The sequence below is a fragment of the Coccinella septempunctata genome, chromosome 5, assembly GCF_907165205.1.
Source record: "Coccinella septempunctata chromosome 5, icCocSept1.1, whole genome shotgun sequence".
NCBI classification, from domain to species: domain Eukaryota; kingdom Metazoa; phylum Arthropoda; class Insecta; order Coleoptera; family Coccinellidae; genus Coccinella; species Coccinella septempunctata.
Window position 1 is genome coordinate 2,631,061 of NC_058193.1, and position 21,690 is coordinate 2,652,750.

The 21,690-nt window shown below is 40.0% G+C and overlaps 1 protein-coding gene across 1 annotated transcript in view; it reads right to left on the bottom strand.

The window, feature by feature from the left end:
* Nucleotides 1-20,052: 20,052 nt before the first annotated feature.
* Nucleotides 20,053-21,690, bottom strand: part of LOC123312754 (acylamino-acid-releasing enzyme-like) — a 37,460-nt gene continuing 35,822 nt past the window's right edge. The window contains exons 10-11 of the mRNA XM_044897222.1: nt 20,341-20,550; nt 20,053-20,284 (exon numbers count right to left, since the gene is read on the bottom strand). Coding sequence (XP_044753157.1) covers nt 20,176-20,284; nt 20,341-20,550 — 319 coding nt within the window. The 3' untranslated portion in view covers nt 20,053-20,175. The remainder of the gene's footprint in view (nt 20,285-20,340; nt 20,551-21,690) is intronic.

Genomic DNA, 21,690 nt, shown 5'->3' on the forward strand with positions numbered 1-21,690 from the left:
ATTTTTAATCTCAGCAACTAAGCTAGATACGCATCTATTTAGCTCATTCACCCTCGCTTTCAAACTTGCGTTCTCCTCTCTCAAAATATCGTGCTCGGACACGACATTAGCGATTCCTAGCGCGTCTTCTTCCATTACGGAATCGCAGTCCGAATGGTCAGACATTTTTAAAATCTAATTAACAATTACTTTGCTACTCAAAGCAATTTGAAATAAAATTTTTCAAGACAAAAAAGAAAAATATATCTCATGCATAAAAACAAAACGACTCATCAAAAATTTTCTACGCTATGAGAAAAATCAGGAAAAAGACACGAAAAACAAGCTCACCTGATGCTTTCTGCAGAACCATCGATCGAAACCTGGACGCCGCAGATGAACACCAACTTTTTTAACGAAACAAAATTCCGATAACACATACACGTATACAACCTACACAAACTTCACAGACGGAATCAAAAATTCCGTAGCTTCGCTAGTGTAAACTTTCACTTCGACTTTCTCTTCCGCTCTCTCTTCCACAGCACTAGGAGCACTGCAGCACGTCTTCCTTTGTCAAGCGAATGACTGACACTTTTTTTTTTTGGTGTAGCAGGGGGAAAATCTGCAAAACAGACGAACACAACCTCTGCTGAGGGGGAACAGTGTGGGGATTCTCACTCTCTGAGCTCGAGACCCACTAAAAACCCTTAACTGCTTCTTCATTGGTTCCGGGCATTTTGCCTATTAACCAGTTGACTCTTATGGTTTCTGGACTCTCACACGATCGTAGTCGTGTTGATAGTTGTATGCTGCCTATAGCTTTTATAGGTTGAGCTCTTCTTTGGTTACATTTAAATCCTTAACTGATCGTTAAACACGTATTAACATCAACGTTAATACGAATCAAAGTTTTAAGTTCACTGAAACACATCTACAATTTGATTTTGAGTGATAATGTACTAATTTTTCCTTTCTTTAATTCACCATTCCTCCTTCTACTGTCACATGATCTTGTGACAGGATGCAAAGTTTGTTTCGATTTGCTACTACTCCAATTATTCAACAATCCAAGAAATTTAGAATTTAGAATCCACTCAGATTATCAAAATTTACGAAAACTGATTAACACGTGCACCCCTTTCTCTTATTCTACGACACTGACATAATTCATAATATGGGAACAGCGATGCGGATGCGATTCTTATTTTCCCCACTCCGAGGGTCGGCCGGCCGATCTTACGCTTATTCAAAAAGCTTCGAAATCACCGTGCCCTTATAAATTCACTAGGAATTTCGAATTTTTATGGTCAAAAAATCACTAAACTACTCTTATACGGTACGAATATCCTTTTTCAAAAATTAACTATTCATTTAATTTTTAAAAAATCTAACTACAATTAGGGATATATTATATTTTCATTGACGAAACTACTCTTAAACGGTATGAATACGCTCTTTTCTAAAATAGACATAATACACTCACTTTCAAAAGTCCTGCACCCCCTAATTATTAAGGCTATCTCAAACTTAAAAAAATTATACCCTCGGGTCCAAGGATAATGGAAGGCTTTTACAGAAATAAAATGAAATCAATTTCATTTCATAGAATTATGAAGAAGAAACAACAAATACAAATTAGGAATCAAAAATTGCGAAAACAAAAATTAAATTTAAACGGAAAATTAAAAGTTAATTAATAAAAGAGCAAACTAATATGCAGTATTTGAGCCTCTGTTGCTCAGCAATGCATTCACTCGTCTAGGCATTCCAAAAATTGAATTATTGATTATTTCCTGCGGAATATTCATCCATTCCTCAGTAACAGCTACAAAAAGTTCTTGTGAATTCCGTGGTGGATTATTTCGACGGAAAACGGCTCTGGAGACATGATCCCATATATGCACTATAGGATTTATGTCAGGAGACATCGCGGGCCATTCTAATCTGATAATGTTTTGGTTTTCCAGGGCTTCTTGAACTCCTCTAGTGCGATGTGGCCTGGCATTATCGTCCATAAAGATAAATTGAGCCCCTAATTCATTACCCATGGGTACAATTACAGGATTTATGATATTTTCGAGGCAATATGCACCAGTCATCGTCCCGGATATGTGAATTAGTGGCGTTCTTCTTCCAAACATTATGCCTCCCCAAAACATTTCAGTGCCACCGCGAAAAGGAGCAACTTGAATAGCTCTCTCAGGTCTATTTCGACATCCTGGTTCCCTCCAAACTCTTAAGCGGTAGTCATCACTTACTAACCCAAACCGTGACTCATCTGTAAATAGCACATTCCTCCATTCTTCTAAATGCCAGTTTTGATGAGCTCGCGACCACTGTAGACGAGCGGTTCGGTGACGAACTGTTAATAAACGAACTCTTAGAGGCCTTTTGGATCGCAATCCTGATGTTAAAATTCTTCTACGAATTGTAGCACATGAAATTACACGGTTGTGGGCTTTTTGGAATTCCGACCTGAGTGTTGGTACCGTCACTGACCTATTTCTACGGGCTGATTGGGCAATATACCGATCTTCTCGAATCGTGGTAACACGAGGACGACCATTTCGAGGTCTACTATGCACTCCACCAGTTTCCTCAAAGCGCCTAATCGTTCTGCTAACCGTGCTTCGAATAATGTTCAGTCTATTGGCTATCTGATGGCGTGAGAGCCCTTCTTGCCAGAGAGCAATAATTCTAGTTCTGTCAAACTCAGACAACTCGTTTCTGGGCATATTACACAGTTTTTGAACTAACCGGTACTTAAAACGAAAAACTACTGGTCCGCAGAAAGGCACACATTTGACAAAATCGATATTTAAACACAAGAAAATTTTTTGTTTCGTAATGTTATCGTTTTATTTGGTGGTCAACAAGTTTCTGTTGTTGTCAGTAACAATTTGTTGTGAATCTTGATTATTTTATCTCCACTACAGGGGGGGTGCAAAACTTTTGAAAGTGAGTGTATTTAATGATTTACTATTCATTTGATAATATAATATCTTGGAATAGACAATGAGGAAATCTAGAAATATGAAAACTAAACGCCCAAACCATAGCAAGGTAGGCCCAACTCGTGCTGGCCGACCGTGTATGTATCTAGCAGCGACGTAATACGATGTATTGTACAGTTCAACTTGGTGATAACTGCGTGCGACATAGGTGCTGTATAGTACCATAACTTGAAGCGTTTCGCTAAGCTAGTGCGGCTGGCCGACCTAGCGTGTTTAGCGTAAGGAAGGAGAACTTCGAAATGAACTAATTCAGGGCGACTGGGGCGTCATGTTGATCGAAATAAGTTGTAGTACGTTATACTAGGGAATTAATTGAGATTTGAATATCGAAATTGATCATTTGGAATGAGTTTTGAAGAATAAAATAATTATAATTATTTTCTATTTCTCGATTATTTTTGGGTTGGCCCGGCCGACCCTGCATACCCTGACGAGCCGTCATTGCTGCATAGAACTTTTTGGCGCCACAGTAAGGGTGGTATTACTAGTACTACCGCCGGCAACATTTTCAAACTTTCTGAATAACCTCAATATCAATTAAATCCGAAAACGATCTTTGAACTCCACAACTTAAACGAGCAAAACAGAACAATTATATCAGGTTTCCGATATTCCAAAGTGTGAATCTAGTATCCCTATTTCAAAATCCAAAATACGCTGCGCACGCACGATAGAATTAATCAACCTATAAACGCAAAATACTCTCTCTATTCAAAATTATATCAACCTTATATGGAAACGCCATGAAAGAAAAATTATATCACCAAAAAAAAATTATAATCCTGAACTGTTATCCCAAAAATAAATTGGCACGACAAGGGCCTTTGAAAATGAAGGACCGAAAAAAATGAAAAGGAAAATATGCAAAATGCAAGAGCAGAAAAGCGAATGCTGAAGTACCGACTTCTGCCTACCTGCGGCTTCACAGTACGGCTGAATTTGTCGTCTAGGCACTCACTCGCGAAATAATCACTTTCGCTGAGGTTCGAGTTCGTGGATTATTCGAAGAAAATTTATATTATACGGGAAAATTGGTCTGTAGTTCATCGGACGAGAGCCATATGAATACTGGCTTAACGACATCCGTGCGATAATCCTCCAGCATATGTTACGCGAAAAAATTAGATTAACATATATTGGATGGAATCTTAAAACAGCGAGCAAGCGATTCGGAAATTACGGAAAACATTAATTAGTTGCAGTAACATAAATAACGCCCTGAAAAAAATTATATCTCAATAGCAAAATAATATTCAATATCGGGTTAGATGGAAGAATAGACGCATAGTTAAATTAACTTATTTGCACTCTAAACTTTAAATTGTATTAGACTGTGCGAGCTAAATCTCGCCCTTTAAATGTATCATTGTTTAAGTTGTAATTACGTTTTGATAAATAAAGACCTTTGTTATTATTATTATTATTATTATTATTATTAATAAACAATTTCCTGAAAAAAAAACCTGCAACCCTATCTTGTCCTAACTTTCCGAATTATTTATCAAATCGATAAAAAAAAATTACATCTAACTGACTTAAAATTCCGAAATATTCTGACGTTCACTTGATCAAAATACCCATCTTGAAATTACCAAAATCCGAATTTCACTTAATTGAAACAATTAAATTCAAATGACCGAAATTTTAAATTACTCTAGCCTACAAATTGATAATAAAAAAATTAAATAAAATGAATTGTCCCTTAAATCCGTGTTCAAATTCTGATGAAACAACATTAACAAACGTCTTGATTTTCCTTATCTGCTTTTCCTAAATTGATTTTAATTTCGCAAAAAAAAATACTTGATTGAAACTAACTAATACAAAATGAATTACTATTCACGCAAAAATAAAACTTGATTGACGACGTCTCTTCTACAATTCCGAGAAATTCAAATTCAATAAAGCCGAGCATTCAACTTTGCGTTCAAAATGCTACGTAATTGATATTCGACAAAAAATTCAAAAATATTCACTTCAAAACCCTCAAATTCCTACAAATTCAAAATTTTCAATACCGCACAGAAATATACATTTCAAAAAAAAAATTTTCTCCTGAAAACAATAAACAGAAAAATAAATATCTTTCACCATCAACCAAGAATGCACCCTCAAAACAATAAAATTCTCGCGAAAAAATCAAATTTCAATCTTCAATATTCATCAACTACTTTATCAATTTTTCTTAACGTTTCCGATCAATCGATTAATCAGATCTACACATTTTGTGAACACCAATGTTCTCCACAAATAAAATTTTTCAACTAACTCCAAATTAAAAATTGATTGCTTGTTCCGATTTTGAAATAGACACAACAATGAGTGACTGACAAACCTTTTTCCAACTCTACTAAACTTTCTCTAATATCACGGCAGCTAGACTTTAACGAAAAACAAAATTTCTTTTCACAACTCAACTTATCACTTTTCACAAAATAGCTCGATAATACTCTTAACATAAACAAAACCGACGCAAAATGAAATTATTCTTGGCAGTAAAATAACTCAGAGTTCCTTCATCCGAAAGTCCTCAAATTCATTGATATAATCACAACTGAATCCATCAATCAACCCTTAATCAACCACAAAAATTCTTAACACAAAATTCTCTCAATACTTCTACAATGAAGCAGATTAAATTATTGGATTTTTTTATCTCAACTCGATCCAGAAACAAACTAAAACATTCAAAATCAAACTTCTCGAATAAAAGAATTTAGTATTCTACCCCAGAAAAATCAACTGAAATCCCACCGCTGTCACCAGTTGTAACGTGGTTTCCGAGGAGAAATTTATCTCGAGCGCCAGCTATTCTTTTCACTAGGAAGAATAGCAAACTTACCAGAGTAGCTGCTAGTCGGAGACAGAGTTCGCTGTTATCTAGGGTGGTAGTGATAACGAAGTAGTCAAAATCAAATTATGTACCAGTTTATTCACACCTTCGGAAACTGATTATATAAACAACGGAAATATGTGTAGGTATGAAATATGAGCGAATCGATAAGCAAACATACATTCTGGAAATTCGATCCGATCACGAGCACTTGTTTATACCGGGTACAGTGAAAAATCAAAGGTCGCTCAATAAAATGCGCCAACCAGAACTGACGAAATGGATACTAAGGATGACCTCGCGAAGTGAAATGACTTGCTATACGGTATCGGGATATAATTAATTGTATTTCTCCAGAAATGAAAGAAACACAACCAGGGCGGATCTACTCGAGACTTTCATTCGCTACCCCAAGGGCTACGCTCCATGACTGCTAGCGAAGAAAAGGTCTATTTTGAGCGCAACTACGGAATTTCACTGACGACGAGCGGTATCTCTTATTCTCTACCCCAAGGGCTTACGCACCATGACTGATAGAAAAGAAGAGATTTCTACTTCAACACTTATGACGCGGGATCGCGAACAGGGGAGTTGACGGGACTTTCTCTTCACTACCCCAAGGGCTTACGCACCATGACTGATAGCGAAGGGAAAAGTCCGCCTCGCGAAACAGGGTAAAGTACGATAAAAGATAACAGAAAGCGATACAGTACAGCAGTGTCAAAGAAGTAACCGGTGTAGGTCTAATAAAGAAACTGAACGGTATATATGGGGACCTACCTCCTTTATTCAAAGCACTCGCGGAAAAAAACGAAAAATAAAAATTAATTTCTAAGAGCACTACCTTCGTAACACAAAATTTATTCTAAATTCGCTGATCGGCTCGTCGGGCACACAATCGTAGAGACAAGAGAAAAGAGAGTAAAGCGCGTCAAGTAACAAAAGAGAGGCCGTCGCGGGGAAAAATCTGCTTTTATAGGCAAATCCTACACACGTCACAGGTCAAAAATCTGATAACTCCAGCATGCGACAAGAGTGAAAAACGTCGTCAGCTCCGGTTTATCGCAAATCAACATCAGAAAAACGTCAAAATCTTCAACGGCATGCAAGAAAAACAACGTTAAACACAGATAAACGGTTTTTTTACATTTACTCTGCCTATCGGAATGAATGTACTGAATATTTGAGAATTAAATATTTTCAAAGGCGGAAATGTGAAATGAAAGGAATGCACTAAAATGAACTCCAATTTTCTCAGAAAACTGGGATTCATTACACAGTGTAATAATGCACCCCGTATCTTGATCAATGGAAGAGCGGCTTTCCACTGGTCATGGGGTGATACGGCCCGTCACGAGAAGAACAGGTCTTGAAGTTGATATTATTTCTTGGGAGAAATTTTAATGAAACTCATGAAAACTTTAACAAATGAATATTGTAACCAGTCCGGCCCTTGCGGTCGGACCTTTCGAGAACCAGAGCGGTCGAGAGCTTCCAGAATAACCGCGAAGGTACCTGAATGTTTCCGGCGCCTATATAAGCCCAGCGGAGGAGCAGGTAGGCAAGTACAAGTACAGTTATAGTTCATAGTGCAAGCGACTAGTGAAAATAAATAGGAGTGTAAATAAATAGTAGTGTAATAGTTAGTTTGTGAGTTATAAGTGTATTAAGTGTAAATAAAATAATTTTAATAAGTTGGACGTTTTAATCAAGCGAAGAAAACGTTACATTGATTTCAGGTGTGGGGTTCAACATCGCTCGAATTAAATAAATAATTTTGGATATTGGGAGTTCATGCCAGTGACCACAAGACTACAGAACGCGATGGAGACTCAAGCGGTAATGGACTTTTTGAGTAAGATGAACGAAAGAATGGAAGAAAATTCTCGAAAATTGAATGAGAAAATGGACGAGAACTCTTGTAAAATGAATGAGAAAATGGAGGAGAATTCTTGTAAATTGAATGAAAAAATGGACCAGATTAAGGAAAATTGTAATGATGTGGTGAGTCAACTTACAGATAAATTGGATAAGAAACTGGAAACCATAAATAAAAAATTTGATAAAGTAGACGAGAAGTTTGATATAGTGAACGAAAAATTTGACGAAGTTTATGGAAGAGTTGATGAAAAGTTTGACAAAGTTTATGACGACGTAAATGGAAAATTGGAAGAAATGGCAGGAATAATTGAACATCATTCCAAGTTGATAGATTCCTTGAAAAGAATGTCAAACAGAACAGATATTCTGGCTTCAACACCCTACAGCTCAGCAAAAGCGGAAAATGGCGGCGAAGGTAGTAGAATGAAGATCAAGCCCCCAACTTTTGATGGAAAAATACCCTGGTCGACATATCAAAAACAGTTTGAAGCTGCTGCTCTGGCGAACAATTGGAACGACAACGAAAAAGCCACGGAATTAATAATAGCTCTACGAGGAGAGGCACTCAACATTCTGCAAATGATTCCGGAGAGTCAACAAGCCTGTCACGAAGTTCTTACATAGAAACTTCAGATGATATATGGTGATGCTCATCTACAACAAGTTTACCATGCACAAATAAAGAACCGAGTGCAGAAAACAGGTGAAAATCTCCAGGAGTTTGAAGCTTATGTGGCGAGATTAGTCAGGCTGGCTTATCCTTCTGCTCCAGATAGCTTCCTGGAACAGCTATCAATCCAGACATTCGTAGATGGGATAAAGGATAGTGAAATACAACAAGCCCTGAGACTAGCACGCCCTAGAACCATTGATGATGCCTTAGCCCAGGCTTTAGAAATTGAGGCAGCGAAGCAAGCGTCGCATAGAGGACACCTTCGTGTTAGACAAGTCCAAGAATCAGACCGATCTATTGAGGACATTGTCAGAGAAGAAATCCGCAGAATATCACAAACTAGGAAAAAGGATACTGTGCGCTGGAACTGCAACAAAAGTGGGCATTTCAAGCGAAACTTTCCAGAATTGGAAAAGAATCACAGCGGGGAAACTAAAAAGTGTCGGTGATAAGGGGCATAAATCGACCCAAGCCAAAAATGCCCCCGAAGTGATAATCCGGGGAATAATGTCTGAGGATTTATCAAGCATAGTTATCCCCGGAAAGATAAATGACCGAAATGTGAAAATACTGGTAGACACTGGCTCGACCAAAACTATTGTGCGTCCAGAAATTGCTGAAGGATTCAAGATTCGCCCAGTTAGGATCAAACTTCGAACTGCGTCTGGACAAGAAATACCGACTTATGGATCGATCATCTCCACCATTGAATTGGAAAACACAACAGTTAGCCACGAAGTTCTGGTAGCTGGAATCACGGAAGAAGTTATTCTGGGATTGGACCTTGTTAAGAAGCTTGGATGCCAATTGGATATGAAGAGTGATGTACTTCGGCTAGGAAGTGAAGAGATTCCATTCAATGATGTGGAGGACAAGATATATCGGATTCGACTGACCGAGGACATCACTCGTTGCCAGGGCGAACTCAAGGCAAAGTGATAGATAGAAGTGGTAGATGTGACGATGTAACAAGGAGTGGCTGCGTGAGAGCAATTGAGCCCTCTGACGATATAACCTTAGCTAAAGGACTATTACTCGGGAAGACCTTGGTGAGGGTAAGAGACAGCATTCCCATCCGATTGCTAAATGTCAACATATTTCCAGTCACCCTGAAGAAGGATACCTTGATTGGACGTGGTTTACCTGTGTACCATATTTCGGGTGGGATAAGTACTGCAGAAGTCTCAAAATCGCAAAGCAATTCTGAAGAACTGGTGTCCCTCCTCACTTCAAAATGTCAAGAGCTCGACCGATACCAACTACTCGAAGTGAGAAAATTGGTTCAAACGTTCTCCGACGTTTTTGCTACGGACGGAAAAACAGGGAAGACTGATGTTGTGCAGCATAAAATCAATACTGGTGATGCACAACCTATCCGACAGCATCCTAGACGTCTTCCTCTGGCAAAAAGAGAAGAAGCTGAAAGGATTATTGAAGACATGCCGAGAGAAGGTGTAATCGAACCGTCAGATAGCCCCTGAACATCGCCCGTAGTATTAGTGAAGAGGAAGGATGGAACTACTAGATTCTGCGTAGACTATAGGCAGCTCAATCAGGCCACGAAAAAGGACAGCTATCCCTTACCGAGAATTGATGATACCCCTGGATACACTCTCGGGATCACGTTGGTTTTCCACCTTGGATCTGAAGAGTGGATATTGGCAGGTTGGCTTGGATCCAAAAGACAAAGAAAAGACTGCCTTCAGTATTGGAACGGGTCTGTGGCAGTTTAAAGTTATGCCTTTCGGTCTATGCAATGCTCCTGCCACATTTGAACGTCTGATGGAGACAATATTGAGAGGGCTCTCCTGGAAAACTTGTCTGGTGTATCTGGATGATGTGATAGTAGTGGGAAAATCATTCCAAGATCACTTACGCAACCTATCCGAGGTTTTCCAGCGACTTCGTGATGCCAAACTAAAGCTAAGTCCTAAAAAATGTAATCTGTTTCGAACAGAAGTGAAATATTTAGGACACGTAGTTTCACGTAGAGGTGTCAAGGTTGATCCGGATAAGATCAAGGCAGTGCAGGAATGGCCTATACCGAAAGACAAGAGTGAGTTGCGGAGTTTCTTTAGCCTTTGCACTTATTATAGAAGATTTGTATCTGGTTTTGCCAACGTTGCCAAGCCGCTGACGAAATTGACGGAAGATGGACAGGAGTACATATGGTCCGATGATTGCACTGAAGCCTTCGAACGATTGAAAAAGGCTCTGGTCACAGCTCCAGTTCTGAGTTTCGCAAGGGCTGAAGGTAAATTTGTGCTCGACACCGACGCCAGTAATACAGCCATTGGCGGCGTTCTATCGCAAGTCCAGGATGGACAGGAAAGAGTCATCGGGTACTTCAGCAAGGTGTTGTCCAAACCAGAACGGAATTATTGCGTGACCAGGAGAGAACTTTTAGCAGTCATCAAGTCCGTAGAACATTTCTACAAATATTTGTACGGAAGGAAATTCTTACTAAGAACGGACCATGCTGCTTTGAAATGGCTCCTGAGTTTTAAGAACCCGGAAGGACAAGTGGCTAGATGGATTGAGAGGCTGCAAGAGTATGACTTTGACACTGAACACAGAGCGGGGACTAGCCATCGCAATGCAGACGCGTTATCAAGAAGACCTTGTCCCGAGAATTGCAGTCATTGTTCGCGTCTGGAAGAAAAGATCGATTTAAGGCGGACCACCGTAATGGAAGACGACTGGCTACCTGAGGAAATTCAAAGAGCACAAGAGGAAGATAACTGAGTTGGAAGAAGAGTGGTAGACGACTTACTTGGGAAGAAGTATCCAGACTGAGCCAGAATATAAAGTCGTATTGGGCACAATGGGAAACGCTGAAGATTGATGGAGGTCTTCTGAAACGTTGTTGGAAAAATGAAGATGGAACTGAGCAGAGACTTCACTTGATTGTGCCGAAGAGCCGTGTGACAGACATTCTGACCAGACTACATAACGGAACTTCAGGTGGACATTTCGGGATAACCAAGACATTGGAAAAAGTCAGGCAGCGATTTTATTGGCCAAATTGTAAGAGGGACGTTAAAGATTGGTGTAGAAGATGCAAGGTTTGCGCTGCTGCTAACGGACCTTATGGTAGAGGAAAAGCACCAATGAAGCAATATAACGTCGGATCTCCCATGGAACGAGTAGCTATCGACATCGCTGGCCCCTTTCCCGAAACAGACCATGGAAACAAGTACATTCTGGTAGCGATGGACTATTTCACGAAATGGGTGGAAGCCTACGGTATTCCTAATCAAGAGGCAAGTACGGTAGCTGATAAATTGGTCAGAGAATTCTTCTGCAGATTTGGAATACCTCTGGAGCTGCATTGTGATCAAGGCCGAAATTTTGAATCGAAGTTATTCCAAGAAGTATGCAGCAAATTGGGTATTCACAAAACAAGGACTAGCCAAAGTAGTTTCTGATCACCAGCGGGATTGGGATGAATATTTACATCTATTCACCATGGCATATAGATCTTCGGTTCAAGAATCTACCAAGGAAACTCCATCCAGTATAATGTTCGGCCGAGAAATAAGGCTGCCTTGCGACTTAGAGTTTGGATGTAAGCCTGGAGAAGACGTAGCTGGGGAGGACTACGTTAGTAAATTAAGGAACAAGCTGGATTACATTCATGACAAGGTACGCAATCAAATGCAGCAAGCAAGTGACCGAATGAAAATGCGCTACGACATCAAGGCTATTGAAGGTGGATTCACCACTGGAGATCTGGTTTGGCTACATAATCCACAAAGGAGGAAATATTTTTCACCAAAGCTGCAGAGACAGCGGGAGGGACCGTATGAAATAATCAAGAGGATAAATGATGTAGTTTACCGGATAAGGAAGCTCCCCAGAGGAAAACCAAAGGTTGTCCATTTCAACCGATTAGCCCCGTACGCGCAGGACAAAGAAGAAGTACGTCTTGTGGAAGCCCCGATGCAAGGTAGCAGCGATTACCAGAAGTTTATGGATTGTTATGGTGAGACACGCGTTGCACGGTTCGGCGTTACACAGGAAGTACATCAAGATCTCTTTACCGTGTCTGAGGAATACTCTCTCGCTCATTGCGTAGCGGAGGACCTTCGTATGTGCAAAGGAATAGCAAGAGTATTCAGAAATAAATTTGGACGTCAGGAACAACTATTGCGACAGCAGCCAAGAATCGGAAAAGTTTTGAAATTGAAGGCTGAAGGTCGGTTCATTTATTACCTAGTCACAAAGCAACATTCCTATCAGAAGCCAACCTATCAGAATCTATGGACGGCACTGCATAGCTTGAAAGAAGACCTTCAACGCTTTGGGGTTAGGAAATTAGCTGTTCCCAAGCTCGGTTGTGGATTGGACCAGCTAAATTGGCGAGTTGTGCGAAGCATGCTGGAGGTGGTGTTTCAGGGGACTGGTATACGGGTCCTGGTGTGCAGTTTCAACCCAAAGCAGGCCAGGGAGCCTGGAAAAACTGTGGAGTGCTACTTCCATCAGAATGGCTACTGCAGGAATGGTGATGAGTGCAAGTTTCGCCACAGTCCTCGGAGGAATTCACTAAATCTGTTCTGGGACAGAACAGGCTTAAGGAGGGGACAGTGTAACCAGTCCGGCCCTTGCGGTCGGACCTTTCGAGAACCAGAGCGGTCGAGAGCTTCCAGAATAACCGCGAAGGTACCTGAATGTTTCCGGCGCCTATATAAGCCCAGCGGAGGAGCAGGTAGACAAGTACAAGTACAGTTATAGTTCATAGTGCAAGCGACTAGTGAAAATAAATACGAGTGTAAATAAATAGTAGTGTAATAGTTATCTCTTCATAAACTTTTTAGGGTTTTCACTCCCAATCTCTGAAACAAAATCAATTAAAAATGAAATCAACGATTTGCTCCTGCGTAAATTCTTGCACTAATTTGTCAGGAGCAAATTAACTAGAAAAAATTGTTGCCTGACAATGAACTCAAAATAAATAACGTTGAAATTATAATTCTGTAACGTTTCGGAGTCTATATCAGACTCCTTCATCAGACGAAAAATCTATATTTTTTAGAAAATCTTCTGAGTTGTGGTTTTTGTTTGACATTAATTGTCAACACACAGAAACAGAGACTGCAAAGAAACGTTGATTCATTTAATTTTGAAATTACCGGATGACAGTTCCTTCTTTAGTAAATTGATCCAAATATGATCTATTCCATAGATTAATAAAACAATTTGCCAAATTATTATCTTGATCTAATAGAATACACGTAATAGTTAGTTTGTGAGTTATAAGTGTATTGAGTGTAAATAAAATAATTTTAATAAGTTGGACGTTTTAATCAAGCGAAGAAAACGTTACAATATATTGAAAATAAAATTTAAACTTCTCTACAAACACTAGTACTGGGTCGATGACGACCAATTTAAATCCTTAATATCTCAATTTCTCAAAATACATGCAACGGGCGCAAAACAATAAACAGTAATTTCCATCAATAAAATCTTGGGTTGAAATCTATTTCCCATCTTAGCGCACAACAACAATAAGACGCAATCAATGAATTTTTTGGAGGAGCTTTCAGGACTCTGGACAAACCAAAAAATTGGAACTTTCTACATTTTTCTGCGACTGTCGTTCGCCTGACGCTGCTGATGAAAAACTTCTCGACACCAGACTTTCCACGGACAAACGACGAATTCTTTACACTCAACCGAATTACCCGCACTTCTCCGTCGCAAACGATTAGCGCTTTCCGTTTCGACCCTATCCAAAATTACTACAAATCAAAGATAAACGATCACTCATAGATTACTTCTTTATTTATTCCGCCTAAAACTGACTTAAACTCCAATTTAATTACTTTTCAGTTCTCTTTAGCTACCTATTTCCCGATATGCCGTTTCTACTTGAACAAAACGCGAAAAACAACAAAGGACTGGTTTCCCTTTTCCAATATCTATGAGCTGCAACAATGTATGAAAGTTCTAGCGATACATCTTTCGAATTATCCCAAATTAATTCGAATTCTCTTATTCAGATTCATTACAAATTGGAGCGTGAACACCATAAAGATTGAGTAGGCCTTTCATTCAAAATTCTATCTTTCTCATCTATGTTATCTGTAGCATACAGGTCATACCAATCTAATTTATCCAAGTCATCCCGAAAACTGCAAATATTGAAGTCCCTGAAGTTCCTGAATGTTTTGTTTTTGCTTGAGTGCTTGAGTTTTCTCACACACAAAGGCCAACTCACACATTATCAGTTGATGATCAGAAGTACTATGCTTATCAATTTATTCAACGACAGACTTAACCATATCAACATTAGTTACCACAGTAACATCAAGAAGACTCTTCTTTCGCTTAGGTTTAGTTACCAGTTGTTTCATGTTATAGGTTTCAAATGTATCAATCAGCAATTCAGTGGCCCTGTTTTGATTCAACAAATTCACATTAAGATCAACCAATAGAACAAGCTCATCACAAATTGGCACGACTTCCGCTATAAGCGAATCAAGGACGTCATTCATTCATTGCTGTATTCCGTTACCGGGAATAAATCTACAAAAAGAAGAAAGAAAAAAATGCGAACAGACATGTAATTTCTTAGGGCTAGTTGCGACTGTGTGCCCTCCTGTGACTGTAGAGACCCAACCGTGACCTGCAGATCCTTCCACACTCAGGGCATGGACAGCCACCAACCAGATCTGGCCGCCGCTGTATCCTTCTCAATTCTCCATTATAACTGTGTACCACAGACCTCCACTGTGACCTGTCTAACGCTAGTTGTTCCCAGTTATGATTGGCATTAACTAATTTTAGGGATTGATTTAGTATATCCTTAAACCGCTTATACTGGCCTCCTGGTTTCCGGGCTCCCTCAGTGAATTCGCCATATAGAGCTATTTTGGGGAGTCTTGTGTCTTGCATCCTCAGAATGTGGCCGCTTCATCTAAGTCGGGCTCTCGTTACTTGAGTCTCAACTGTTGTACAACTCGCGCGTTGCAAGACTTCTGCATTCGAAACTTTGTGGAACCATCTGATGTGCATTATCTGTCTTAGATGACGTTGTTGCGTTTGTTCAAGCTGTTTAATATGTCGCCTGTAGAGCGTCCAGCTTTCGCTTCCGTAAAGAAGCGTTGGGAGGACCACTCCGGACGGTTTTGTATTTCCGTGTCTAGATTAGCCCTACTATTTATGAAGCTTCCCAAGTATTTGAACTGCTCGACCTGTTCTAGAGTTTCATCCTCCAGACGGATAACTGTTTGAAGGCTTTCTGGCGGATTTACCAGGATTTTGGTCTTGTCGATATTGAGTCTAAGGCCTAAAGCTTCGTATATATGTTTATAGGTGTCCATCATTATCTGCAGATCCTCTGAGCTGCTATCGATGAGTGAACAGTCGTCTTCATATTGAAGTTCCGTGATAAACTTTAAACAGGTTTTTGCTCTGATGCGCTTCAGGTTAAACAGGCCTCCATCAAATCTGAATCTTATCCCAACACCTCTTACGGGCATGCTCAGCATGCACGGTCAGCAATTATCGATACAGCTATGGCGAAAATATTGAACAGTAAAGGCGCTAATACGCAGCCTTGTTTTATTCCACAGTTGGTTGAGAAATGGTCGGTTGTAGAGCCACTATGCTGTATTCTAGCGGTGTTGTTGGTATGAAGGCTTTTGCACACTGCTAAGAATTTTTCGGGTACTCCAAGACGTGCCATGATTTTCCATAGCGCTCTCCGATTCACCGAGTCGAATGCCTTACTTAAATCGATGAAGGCTGTATAAATCCTTGATTGTTGTTCACGGTCCTTTTCTTGTAGTTGTCGCAGTGTAAAAATTAGGTCCACCGTACCTCGATTTGGTCGAAAGCCGCACTGGGATTCAGGTAAAATCTTTTCTAAGAGTGGAACCAGACGATTAGCCATAATCTTCGAGAGAATTTTACCGGCCACATTAAGCAACGATATGCCCCTGTAATTGTTGCAATTCGACGTAGGTATCGCCTTTGTTCTTATAGAGGTTGATAACTAAAGCGTCTCTGAAGTCTTGTGGCACATCTCCCTGTTCCCAGATCTTGCGGAATAGTGCTAGGAGACTATTGACAATATCTTCATCCAAGGCTTTGAATATCTCCGCTGGAATGCCGTCTAGACCAGGTGACTTATCATTTTTCATATTTTTAATCGCACTTATGATTTCCGACATTGAGATTTCGTCATCAAGCGATGTCATCGGACTATACGCGGGGAGCAGGTCTAAAATGGATAAATCCGAGTCGTTATTTTGATTCAAGACCTCCGAGTAATGCTCCTTCCATCTTTCGAGAATTTTTCTATCATCAGTTAGAATAGCCATGAGCATCTCTTATAGGAAAGCTAGCTTTTCTGCTTGGACCGTAAAGAGTTTTAATAGCTTCGAAAAAACGCCTGTAGTCATGGTTATCGGCGTAAGCTTGTATTTCCCTAGATTTTTCTTTCCACCAGTTATCCTTGATTTTTCTTATTTCTTGATGGACCTCGCGTTTTATGTTTATGAAACTTATTTGGGATGCAACATCGCCAGGCTTGTTAATTTCGGTTTTCATCGCTTTGTGTTTTGCGTCCAAAAGGGGTGCGATATGAGTTTCGCTGTCGGCAAACCAGTCTGGGGATTTTCGGGAGCGTTCTGTGCCCAGGCCCAGTATTTCTTTCGCTGTATTTGTAAGAGATGACTTGAAGCGGAGCCAATGAGTCTCAATGTCGTCGTTAAAATCCGGTGGTGTTAGGCTATCTTTGACGGCAGCTGTGAAGCTTTCCTTTATAGAAGGGTTTTGTAGTTTGGAGATTTGAAGGTGCTCTCTTAGATACTATGGCTTGCGTTGGTATTTTGAGCGCATTGAGATTTTTCATTCTCGAGATTACCAGCCTATGATCAGTCCAGCACTCCAGATCTGCTCTGGGTTTAGTGACCAACACCTATTTGAGATCTTTTCTTCTCACGATCACCTAGTCGAGGGTATGCCAATGCCCTGAGCGCGGGTGGCGCCAGGTCCCCCTTGAATTGGGTCTCGTAATAAAATAGGTGTCCGTTATACACAGATTGTGTTCTGCACAAAGAGCCAGCAGACGTTCTCCGTTCGAATTGATGCTGTCTGTGCCGTGTTTCCCTATTATTCCCGGCCACAGTTCTCAGTCTTGACATCTGCCCACTCTGGCGTTGAAGTCTCCAAGGAGAATAATTCGTTCCGTTTATGGGATTTTACTTAATGTAAGATCAACCAATAGGACAAGCTCATCACAAGTTGGTACGACTTCCGCTATAAGCGAATGAAGGACGTTAATACACGCATGAAGATCACTGCATTTGCAGTCACAACAACGAACCCCAGCCCTTGCCAACTCGACCAGGAGCCCATTCAGGTCAAGATTCCAAAGTAGAGGGGATAAAATACCACCCTGCAAATATGCCCTTCCCTGTGTGCCACCACAGCTGAGCAATGATGCTGCAAGCTCCCAGCAGAGACCCAGCCGGACAACAGAATGTCGGTTCGATGCCATCCTAGGACAACGCAGCCTAGATCGAACCAAACGCAGTGTTGTTAAATGCACCCTTAACGAATGCGTGAAAATCTACAAATTTTCCTTGTTCGCAAGCATGCTGATAAGGGTGCAGTGGACACGGCACACCTTAAAAGTACCATTGCTACCAACCTCTCCAGCGCCTTAGCATACAACACAAGGAGCACAGAGGCTGCCTCTAACCGTATACTTCTGGGAAGTCAGTTGGATAATCAGGACCCTTGAGATGTGAGATATGGCGAAACTTCATAGTCGGATAGAAATATTATTTTATTATGATGCGAATTTATGCTATGAACGCAAATGATGAAAAAAACGAAATTATGCAATTTTCCTATTTTATTGGTAAGGCACTGCTTCATAGAGCGAGCCGCCCCTGCTAGCGGATTTTTCCTTTTTCTTTAAAAGGGAATTTTTGGAGGGTTCCACTATTTTTTCCAATTAGCTCTAATAAATTTATGTGTCTTTTTATATCGACGGGTTGCATTTTCCAAAAAAGGGTATCCAGCGAACAGGTACATCTACAATAAAAAAATAAATACCGATATGGTAGATCTACTGGCGAACTAGTCAGAAAACTAAAGGTCAAATGTGTTATGTTGTTTAGATTTGGCCCTATTGAAGAACAAAGTTCCCGTTGAGGAATCTATTGTAACGGGTTTTCCTCGGTGTACTCGAGCGCCAGCTATTCTTTAAGGGAGAATAGCAAACCTACCCTGGTAGCTACTAGTCGAAGACAAGGTTCCTTGGTGTCTGGGGTGTAGGCGACAACCAGTGAAATTTGAAAATCAACGCACACAAATTATATTTGTCGACTCTTACAAGGAAACACAAATGGCACTATTATAAAATTCGTACAGTGAAAGACTCGATATACAGGGGTTGAACGGAAACAGTCTACTTTCTATACTTGAACAGGTTTGTCTCGGAATCAGATATAAATGACAGTGTTAGTGAATTTACGGGGCAAAACGGACGGAATGAAACGGAATCCGATCACAAAAGTTATACGGGGGTTTACGGACTTGTTCGCCAGCCAAAACCTGAGACGTACACTTAACGGACAGGTATCGGACCTCAGCCAGGTTAGGGGATGAAAGACGCACAGATTTACGACAGCTCACCCCTAGGTGCGTTCTTCGCCCCCTGAGTATCCACGCCAGCGGGGTTCTTCGATAACAGCTGAGGTGAGCGTCGAAACAACGGGGAAGGAAAGAGGGTTAGCCACTCCAAAGTGCTTCCGCACCCCCTGAGTATCCACGCCAGCGGGGTGCTTTAGCAGTAGGGGTGGAACTTAACCCGGGGTAGGAAGGGGTGGAGGAAGTTTTTCGCCACTCCAAAGTGCTTTCCACACCCCCTGAGTATCCACGCCAGCGGGGTGCTTCTGCAGTAGGAGTGGAGCTTAAACTAGGGTAGTAAGGGATGAAGGAAGGCTGAAGTTCCAATGGTAAAAAAAAAAAGAACGGAGTGTCGTCTTACCTAAGTTTCTGTTTGGCCACTTCACTCCGGACAATCACCCAATATGGTGAACAATAAAAGAAACTAAAGTAAAATTCTATCCCGGACTAATGAAATTAAAGAGAAAAAAAAATCTTAACTCAAAAATACTCTTCTAATGCTTGAATGCAGAAAGCAACGGCGGACGGTAAGTAACGGCAAGCGAATTTTACTCGTAAGGTAATCTTAACCCAGCGTACTAATTCGGCGAATAATTAGAAGTGAAGAGACCTGCGGGGAACATCTGATTTTATACCCACAGGGGGGGGTGCGGAAATCAGATGTGCCCCGATTGTCGGAATTCGGTAAATTTGCGTCGATGAAAACGTCTTAATTTCGACTTATCTAGCTAGCGACCAAAAAAAACACGGTTATCTTCCAATTCAGGATGTTTTATACGGTGTGACATCGTTTTTAGGAAATGAAAACGGAATAAAAACGGTGCGGAATGTTTACAATTCCGAACGATGTCCGAATCCTGAATTGGAAATTGAAAATATTTTTCTCCAAAATTAATTCGAAAATAAAATTACTTAAAAATGAAAACTAAAATAATTATTCTAAAATGAGGGAGTAGGTTTGAAAAACCATCCTCTCATTACACTATAACGTGAATGGTATTGGAAAGAATGAAAAAACATTAATAAGGTAAAAATTTATTGTTCGGTAAGTATAAGAAATTTTATCTATAAAATCTTAATTTTTCGAGTATATTGATATTTATGATGAAAGGAAGGCATTTGGAAAGTATTTCTTACTAGATTTAATTTTTATTCTCTATATGTTGATTGAGCCACAGAATGGTATTGATTAAATTATCCATTTCGTTTTTAACTTGTCCTAAGGGATGATTGTCATCATACAGGTGCATTCTGAAAAACTCAGTAAAAATTATTGCTCCATCACTGAAAATCAGTACATTTCTTACATTACTTTGACGCCGTTAGCTTTCAGCCTATGATAATATTCCAATGATTGTCCTGGAGGAACTCTCAAATCATTGCTACCCACTTGGAGCATAGTAGGTGCTTTAACTTTATGAGCATGCACTAAGGGAGAGCAATTCCTCATTTTCAATAGTATTTCATCATCGATAGGTCCAACTTGAGTATATTCCTTACCACATTCAACGTAGCACCTGAAAAATTGGATTTTCATGTTTTAGTATACTCCATTCTCATTTATTTTAGCAGTCGGTTGGCCAAGAAATAATTTTCTCAAGTTTTTGTAACTAGAACGGAGTAAGGTTGGCACTCATGAAATGTCGTTAATGTCAATATCAATTTTTATCAAGAAAATGCCGAAAGTGATTGAAAAAAGAGACAGGGTATCAGAAAGTGCTATTTAGAATTCAGGTCCTCTCATTCAAATAGTTATACCCTGATATTCTAACATCCACAATACGTCAGACGGTAGCGAACATATTCAATGTAATATACAGGGTGCTTCAAAAAAATGTATACACACTTTGAACTATTGTAGTTTTCCCGCTCTACAAGGCTAATGTTATATTTCTTCGCCAGGTGCCAGCATAATCGTCCCTCTATGTTATATTATCAGTTGGAATTTGTAATATCAACATGGGGGACGTACGTTTGAGTTTTGAAGAACGTAAGCAAATTATTAAGTGGTACTGGAAGTTTGAGAATGTAAATGAAGTTCAAAGACAGTGGATTTTCAACAAGATGGTGCTCCGCCGCACTATCACAGGGACGTACGAGCTTACCTGGATCAAAATTTGTCGGGACAGTGGATAGGACGCAGGGGGCCAATCGAGTTGCCAGCACGCTCTCCAGACCTTACACCACTGGATTGCTTCTTGTGGGGCACAGTAAAAGATGAGGTGTACAAACGTAAACCACGTAACCTAGACTCATTGGACGTTTTGATACGATGTACAGAATCTGTGGTGACTCGTACTCAAAATTGTATTGATGCTGCAGGTCACCAATTTGAACAGTATTAACATTTGTTATTTATGTTTCATTTACATTGGACTTTCAGCTTCCTATTTTCCTGAAATTTAACTTTGTAGAACGGTAAATAAATTTTCTATGGAAGTTCAAAGTGTGTATACATTTTTTTGAAGCACCCTGTATAATGTTTCATCTGAATCTAAACGACTTATATTTCAGCTGAATATTTCCACAATCAGAAAGATTGTGAACGAAGAGGATGACAAAGAATTTCCTTCTATTGGGGGACCCAAAAAAGTGGTGGCATTTAAGAATTTTATGAATTTATGAATAAATTAATGCGAAAAATTTACTACAGGATT